This window comes from Andrena cerasifolii, chromosome 6, assembly GCF_050908995.1.
Source record: "Andrena cerasifolii isolate SP2316 chromosome 6, iyAndCera1_principal, whole genome shotgun sequence".
NCBI classification, from domain to species: Eukaryota; Metazoa; Arthropoda; class Insecta; order Hymenoptera; family Andrenidae; genus Andrena; species Andrena cerasifolii.
In genome coordinates, this window is record NC_135123.1 from 8,588,216 (window position 1) to 8,596,915 (window position 8,700).

General features: G+C 40.3%; 1 protein-coding gene across 1 annotated transcript; it reads right to left on the reverse strand.

Annotated features, from left to right (window-relative positions):
• Window positions 1-2,257: 2,257 nt before the first annotated feature.
• On the reverse strand, window positions 2,258-7,790 carry LOC143370067 (cilia-and flagella-associated protein 96). Its single transcript, XM_076814682.1, has 5 exons — window positions 7,730-7,790; window positions 7,450-7,688; window positions 5,973-6,182; window positions 4,765-5,032; window positions 2,258-2,643 (listed from the first exon to the last, which is right to left on the reverse strand). The coding sequence occupies exons 1-5, from the start codon at window positions 7,788-7,790 to the stop codon at window positions 2,258-2,260; spliced, it is 1,164 nt and encodes a 387-aa protein (XP_076670797.1).
• Between the last annotated feature and the right edge of the window lie 910 nt (window positions 7,791-8,700).

An 8,700-nucleotide genomic window follows, 5' to 3' on the forward strand; every position in this document is an offset into this window, starting at 1 on the left:
TTAAGTGCAAAAAGTTCTGTAGAAATATATGCTTCTACGTTTACAAAAAAAATCGCGTCTCTTCGACCTCCTGACTACTTAAATAGGTATAACTGCTTAAGGCTGAACCGTTCGTCAAGGCTGTAATCACTGCCATCCTCTTCCCCATGCCTGTCTGTCCGAGAAAACTCGAAGGAAACAACAAAGGGAGAATATCTCCTCTGGAGACATTAACAATTCCATACTCAGCCTCGCCCAACTATAAAAACGTCCACGTTTAGAGGCTACATATGCTTCCGCGATTTCGCATCCGCACGCAAGGTGGTTCCGCAAAGCATTTCCTCGGTTTACCCGGATAGACTTTTCCCGGCTGAACGAGTCCGCTCGGAAGATTCCACAGGATTCGTCGAAGTCGCATATTTTTCGATCCTCTTTGCTTTCGCCCCTCCTTCCCTTGCCCGATGTTCTTTCACCCAGGAAAGAGCTCACCCGCGAGCCAGGCTCTGTGTGCGTGGGTGGTCGCGCGACTGTCTCTCGTGCCGGTTCAAGGGTCTACGCGGCTCAGGAGGGGTGTATCGGTGCAGAGGGGTGCATAGAGGAAGGTATCGCAATGCTTGGAATGTTTAATACCGGCGCAACGATACGGCACAGAGAAATGGCCGGCTTCAGCTACGGAATAAATCTCGCGGAATCATACCTGCCTAGCCGCCATTTCTTGTCTGCCAGCAGGCGCCCACTAGAAAATTTTTCTGGGGGGCTGCCGCAGAGAAAACGCTTATTGCGCCCCAATGTGAGAATGCTCCTCCTTTTTGCCCACCCTTCACCTCCTCTTCAAGCAGAGCCTGCATTTCTATGACTGTGTAATGCAGCACCAACTTGCTTGGACCAAAAAAGAATTCTGGTCATCGATAATCGTTATTCGTAACCGAAAACAATTTCCGTCGTCAATAACAGTCATTAGTGACCGAAAACAATTCCCGCCGTCAATTTTTATTATATATACAAACAGTTTTTATTGATCAACAAAATATTTCCGTTGACAATAATGGTTATCAGTAACCAAAACAGATAAGTCTTAGTATTTTTTAATCACTTCACTTTTCGGAAAATGTATGCAGTATTTAATGCAGACTGACTTCCATTTGAATAAAAATTAACTTTTTCTCAATGATTTTTTTCGAAAAAATTTAAGATATAACTGTTATCTCTGGTCTCTGGTTGAAACTTTCAATATTACAGTACTGCCCCCTTGCGCAAACTTGCATGCAATTGCTCTCCATCTTCCAATTAGCAGAATAAGTTTGCATTGCGTGATATAGAAGGTGCACCATATAACAATACGATTACGTTGAAATATTTTCCAATAATTCGAGTGTTTCCCAATATTTATCTTCTGTATTTGATTTTCACACTAAAATCCACGTTGCAAACTCGCAGATCTTCATAAAAACGTACCCTCTCTCAAAGGGGAGAGAAAGAAAAGAGAGAAACTCGGAAATGTATCCCCTGTGGGGTCTCGTATAAGTTATTAATACAATTCCGTGTGCGCGTCCTAAGGATCAGCATAATTTGTTTCGCTTTTAGCTCGGAGCGTGTCGTCGTCTTGTTGGTGTTTTTACTGGCACCTGAAATTCTGCCATGTTGTCGGACGGCAGATCGGCGGTTTTTCCTCTACCGAGCAAAACAACCCGTTAATTACGCGGCCTTGTTTGCCCACCTGTGAAATACAAATGACCTTAGTAGCGTGGCGGGCTTTTAAGTGACGTAACGACCCTATCATCCTGGTACGGCGATGTTTGCCAGGAGCGTCTAATTGCGACCACCAGAAGTGGACTCCGTGGCATAGAACGTTAGAAATTCATTAGTAAGTTCGAAGTGATTCGCTTTGACAGAATCGTATCTCGCAAGTACCTACATGCGTAGCACGAGTCCGCAATACGTTTGTCACTGACTTCTTTGCTCCCAGAAATTGCCTAAGTAGGTGCAATGCTTCCTCCTACCTGATAATGCGCCCTCGTAGAACTGAATGGGGATGCCAGGGACGAAATAAAAAATACGTCGGTATTACGCCAAGTAAACAATTTCCAAATAACTACTAAACGAGTAAACAATTAAGAAAGAGAATAGATTTCAGCATTAAAAGAATGTCTCGTGTTTTTTAATATCTTATACATGTGTGTAACTTTTATACCAAAAATATTAAAAGTATCTTCATCTTAAAAAGCTTTAAAAAAATATACAAAATAGGATCTAAAAATTAGGCGCGAAACAGAAACTGTCACTTGTCGAGAGGATAGACCTGTGGCTGATAATGCGTGTATTTCGTCGCGTTGCAGGATGTGTCAGTAACTTGATGTATGATGCTATTGGTGTATTTCATGCGCATTGGCGGCCCACCAGAAATAAACACACCTTCCACCTTCTTTTCCTTGATATCCTTATCGTAAGGATCGCTCGCGTACTTCGGATACTTGTCGAAGCAGCCGTCAAAATTCCCACCAGGTTTCTTGGGGAACGGGGTGTAAAATTGAGGAGGCCCTATCATTTTCGGGTCGCATACGATCGGCCGTATATACGTGGGCCCGGGAGATAGCTCTTTGTACGGATTTGGCGGGAAATAATCCAGTGGCACGCTAGCACTTAGGAATCGACCCACCGGTTTTTCTGTTTGCACATTCAAATAGAAACTGTTAGATGCTGATTGATCAGCGGGAAAGAATTTTAAAGCATAGAAAAGATTCATAAAAATAAACAAGGAATCTTTAATTAACATACCCAATTGGATGCCAATATTGGGATTGGCTAAGCTGCGAGACGCTACCTGATAGCGAAAATCAGAACCTGAAAGGGTAGGTCGCCACCAGGTAGCGTATCGCAGCTTAGCAAATCCCAATAGGTAACATGACACGTAAGTAGATGCGATAAAGTCATTTTCCTTCGCATATTATTTATTTTAGATAAGTTTCCAGTGAACTAAGAAACATGACATGCCTGCGAATAAATGTTTTTTCAATGTAACCTGTAATAAAGTAGGCGCGTTTAATTACCCCGGTCACGTAGCAATAGCAAAGGCAATGAAAGGAGCTGTTTAGAGTTAATTTCGCATTTTAAACTCCCTCTGCTTTCGTTAAAATCAGTCTCGATTGAAGTTTGACGGCAGAGGGAGAAACTCTCCAAGTGCAGAGGGATTTCATTTTTCTACCTTCCCTTCCTTACGACAAAAATGTAATTAGTTACGTTGGCAAGCGAAACAGAATTTTGCCAAAAAGAGAGCGCAAGCTGGGAAAGCAACACCCCAATCTTCTTTCGCGCTGCAAACCCCCTTCGCGTTACTTTTCTACTCGGTAATATTGCCCGTCGTGTCTACCATTCCCAGGAAAGGGTAATGAACAAAAAATAAGAAATAAGGAGCCGTACTGCAAGGGGAATACAAAAATTGGAATCTAACGAGCGGCGCGATGCGCACTCATATGTATATTGTTACTACAGCAGAGTGTCCTAGCAAAGTAGTTACAAGCTTTTTGTCCAGCATTATTAAAGCTAAGGATAAACAATTTTTGCGGCTTGTCACTATTTTGTTACGGTTTTTCATATCACTAGCACGGTCGGGGGACATTTTTCTAAATGGAACGATGAATAAGTATTTGTGTTTTGAGTAGCTCCCTAATAAAATATATATGAAATATTTCTTTTACGTAATTATAAACATGTGACAAGAAATAGTTTAGAGAGGAATCTTATAGGTATGTGCAGACGAAAGGCATTAAATTCAGCATTCCGTGGCTAAAAAATTACTTTTTTAATTATGCAAAATTTGACTCTATTCATTTGAATTTTTGAAAACAGCTTTCTCGAAAGCAATGCCTCGGGTAAAAAATTTCATTCTACATTTTATGTACCTGCACGTAGGTACTTTTAACTGCATAATCTTTCCGTTTAGGTTGTACCAAGCATCCATTGAAAAAGAATCGCCATTGAGCATTTACATTTTTTAGTAAATCGTGAGAATATTGCTCACCCGAAATAACCAAACTGGGAACGAATTAAATAACTTTTAAATGTTACGTAACCTTAGCATCTCGATTTACGGGTTAAAACGAGCAGTGAACAGATTGCGGGCGCGGAATGTTAATGAAACTATTCACCCAAGGTTCCTAAACATTGCGCGGGGGAGAATCGTGTTGCGATTTCCCAAAAGGGTGATTGACTTTCTCCGTTGGACGTTTCCTGATTGGATATTAATCGTGTACCCCCCAAGAGCGATGAACCCTCCATGAAACGATAGAAATTGATTAATGTACAGCTTGGGAACGGTGAACCCCATCCATGATGTTACGAAACAATTTGTATGTAACTCAGATGTCCCCTAGAGAATGATCCGAGGATTAAAGTCTCTGTTTACCGTATGGCATGAATTTTAAAAAATCGAACAGTACATCCCATTAATCAATCTGTTCTAAAGCAATCCACGATAAGCAAATGAATCGCGAAGTTCGGAGATTTTGCTAATACAAGAATGTTTCCAAGATTAATAGTGAAAAGAATAGTATGGTAAAGTAACTTTCAAATAAATATCGCATTGAGCACAATTAGGTCTGTGCAATATCTGTGTAAGCATACACATATGTCATTCCCTGTCACGAGGTGCCTACGAAATAATCCAACAATTATGTATAAAAGTGGCGTAGTGAAATACATAAAATTCAGAGCACTATTCTATTTCTTACAAGTTTCATAAAGCAGGAAAGAAGGTCGAATGAATTACAGAAAACTCTACTTTACTACCTTTGACTTTTATTTTCACGTCGTAGGGTGTATGGGAGTATGTTGGGAAAGGACTGAGACCGATGTCCGCGTATCCAGGTCCTCCCCGAGGATTAGGCTTGGTCTGCGCGTTGGGTGGTTCAGCTGGAGCCCTTTTCGTCGGCCTTTCAGCAGGGCTAAAGTAAGTAACTTTTTCAAAACACCCATGCCAATCACCAGGCGTTGCATGCTTCTTCGCTGGAGAGGGTGGCAACATGCGCGGCCCAATATTTGCCCGCTTGCGTTGTAACTACGAAACGGTCGATGAATCAGCTTCACCTCTTTAGCGCAGTAATTATGGCTGCAAGAATACCAATATCTTTGTAATAAGTCAGTTTCGAGTTTAGAGGGTTCGTGAAACAGCCACTGCGATTGAAATGTTAATTTTTATAAATACATAGTACAAGGTCTCTTCGCGTTTCTTCCTCGAAACAAATAACCCCGTTGTAACAAGTGAATCTATCATGTTTTAATGTTTTTTTTTAATTGATATGGTTTTAACGTGTCAGTTAGTTAGGTAGTATATCAAATGAAAGAAACGAAAATTGCAACTGAGAATATAAAGAATTTTCAATGCAACACACAGGGTGGGTCACCGAACATTTAAACCTAAAATGTTTCCGTAGTTTTTAATGATGCTGGAAAATGTCTGAAGAAAAAAAAATGTTTACTTCAGAGGGGCAATTATTGTGATGGAGAAGATTACTTTCTTACGGTCATATTTTCCGAAAATTAAAGGTCGTCAACGTTTCTTTAAATGGGGTGAATGTCAACAAATTATACATGGATGAATTTGTCTTTTTATTGGCTATTACGTCACACTAATGAAATTACGTAATTTAGAAAAATATAACCTTGAGAAAAAATCTTGTCCATCGCAATAATTTCCGCGCTGAAGCAAACATTTTTTTCCTTAGACATTTTCTCGTGTGATTAAAAATAACGGAGATATTTTTAGTTTAAATGTTAGGTGACTCACCCCGGTATAGTTTCATATAATTAAAATCATAGACGTAGCTTCTGAACTATGTACTTCCTCGGATGCTGTGAAGAATTCGCCCGTATTTACAATGCAATAGGTACTTTAAAATATTTCTTTGAAAAGCATTGCGTAAAGGCATTTTTGTAGGAATATCTCGTCTGCAACGTGCGCCTGAAATTGGAATTAATCAATTATGTCGTTCGATTACCTCCTCTTGCGCTTCTATACGCCATGGTTCAGTCAACGCCTCGCCTTTGAAAATCCGTACAAATTCCTTTCGGAATAAGTGTGTCCGAGGTCCAGGGTGCATTTGACGTCCTTTTTCGATGCCTTCCCGAAACTCCACAGGACTACCGCGATACTCGTCGAAGGGTGCCAGAGATGGATCGTGAAAGTACCCTTGGAGAATAAGGTAGAACTACAAGTATGAAACGAGAAATTTCAACGATCGATGTGTACTTTACCAACTCGATCCAGATCCGTTTTTCCAAATTGTTTACCCAAAGGGCGCAACTCGACCCGTCTCCTCCCTCGCTTCATAGTTGCTGATAGGAACTTATATTATTTTATTTCGTCAAGTAACCTGTAATTTTAGCTGACTTTTCAAAGGAGTTATTCGTGTCGGTTTCTCTCTTTCGTGACAGAATGTCTTCTGTTTTAAAAACGAAAACGAACGTCAGGAACAACTTCGTTAGATGTATAATAATTTTATTTGTACTGCTGGCGCTTATATTATGCCGATTTGCAAGCAGCAATTTAATGATAAATAATGTTAAGTTAAATAAGGTTTTCGAACTTTTGAGGATAATAGATTAGAATGCACTTAACTGGATATTTAAATTTTTGGAAATGCTAACTTCCTAATCTCTAACTTATTAGTGTGTACTTTCTTTTGAAGATCTTAAATTTGAAACTTACTGTTTGTTTTTCGAGAGCCGATCTTCATAGTTATAAATCTTAAATTGCCCAATTTGAAATTGTTGAACTTGAATTTTTAAAAACTGAAGAGTATGTATATCAATTTCTCAAATTTAAATGCTTGAAACTTTGGTTCGACGATTAAAATAATAATATATAATATATAATATATAATATATAATATATAATATATAATATATAATATATAATATATAATATATAATATATAATATATAATATATAATATATAATATATAATATATAATATATAATATAATATATAATATATAATATAATATATAATATATATTAATTTTTCTGTTTACAATTTTTTTCAATAAATAATAAGATTTTTTTACGTATATTGGACGTCATAACTCCACAACTGTCAAAAATGGAGCTGCACCCCTCTTGCTGTAAGGTCCCCAATTGGTATCTCTGCCCTCAACATTAACGAAATATGCAAAATACGCCATACATATAGCGTGGGTTGATACTTTTGTAAGTAACTGTATGCACTCCCATTTCCGATCGCAGAAGCAATCCGTACACTTGCGCAGGTCGCGTTGATAATTGCAGCGGCTGGTCTGCCTGGTAGAAACTACACGCAAGCAGGTAAACGATCTCTACAAACAACGCGGTAATGAAATGTTCGTACTGTTACCGCGGCGAATAGATGCCTGGCAATATCAACTCATTAAGAACTATGCGTTACCAGCGCGAGGCGGTTAGGAACGTTCGCCGTCGACGAACACTTTCTTGCCTACCACGCCGTCAGCTAAATCTCGAGGATGTTTTCCTTGAGCGCGCGTCGATTCTGCCGGAATCTGTAAGTCGCGGCGCCGAGATTTCGGGAGGATCACGGAGGACTTTGGATCGCGCGGGTGTTCGTGGAAGGATCTACAGCCGTGTGGACTATTAGGAGAGCAGGATCGCGTGGCGGTGGCGAAAGAACGATTAAAGTTCCCGACTGCGGAGACTTTCCTCGGGTCTTCGAAGGCCGGAGCTGTTAGCGCAAATAGGGGAAACCTGGAATTATCCTTATACCGTCGAAACTTCGCGGCTGAGAATCGTCGGCGCAAATAGGGAAAACCTGAAACGCTTCCATTCTTATGCCGTTGGAGCTCTGAAGCTGAGAACCGTTAGTACAAATAGAGGGGACTAGAAATGCTTCCAGGCTCTAGTACGGTTTTGACAAGAGACACAGCTGTCTCTGTGACTTCCTCGAGACTTTACAGCGCGCTGTGTCTATTTACGGGCATGCACGCAAGTAGACGCCCTCTCAGACGCAAGTAAGGCTATCCCGCGAAGTTCCGGGCAAACGTATGTAATGGCAAAGCTATGTCGGATAAAGCTGGGATATGTTTACACCTGCGGGTGAAATGTACGTGCATTCGGATGTAACGAAATTACAGCGTTAACCAGGGAATAGGGGGGGCACGAAGTAAAACTCCAGCAGAAATTACAGCCAGCCCGTACGTGCCACGGGGCTGGATGGCGGCCTGGGTTATTACTTTAAGTTTCGGGTGAATCTGCGTAACAAGGGAGGCATGATTCCCGGGAAGAGTGTTATGTTCACTAGTGAATGTTTTAAGGTAATGCGTGCCAAAGTTACATTACGAATTCGTGTAAGAGGGGTGGCGGGACACAGCAGTGTGCACCGCGTTCGGATTCACTTGAATGGAAGTAGTAGTTGTTTCCAACGTAATTTCATATTCGCGTACGCGTAAATCTGTCGTTGGTTGTGCGGTGTAATAATTGTTACAATGTACGAAAGTAGGGGAGGGTTGCCAATATCGTACCTCTTCAGATATTTTGTCCACTTTATCATTATATCACTTTAGAATTCAATTTTCATATCATACCCAATCATGCTTTGCGAATAACAAATAAAGGACAAAACGACATATTACACACAACAATTGGGACCATGGTAAATTTTTGTTTTTCTTAATAGTTCTGCACAACTTTCAGGCACCCACAAGTTGCATCTAATGCATTGAATCATATGTATTTTC

What these genes read in the sequence shown, in the direction of transcription:
- LOC143370067 (XM_076814682.1), bottom strand. Translation starts at nt 7,790, where the DNA reads ATGGAAGCGTTTCAGGTTTTCCCTATTTGCGCCGACGATTCTCAGCCG. An exon ending in TCAGCCGCGAAGTTTCGACG is followed by an intron (nt 7,689 to 7,729) that starts GTATAAGGATAA and finishes TTGCGCTAACAG; the next exon opens with CTCCGGCCTTCGAAGACCCG. An exon ending in CGTGAAAATAAAAGTCAAAG is followed by an intron (nt 2,644 to 4,764) that starts GTAGTAAAGTAG and finishes ATGTGCAAACAG; the next exon opens with AAAAACCGGTGGGTCGATTC.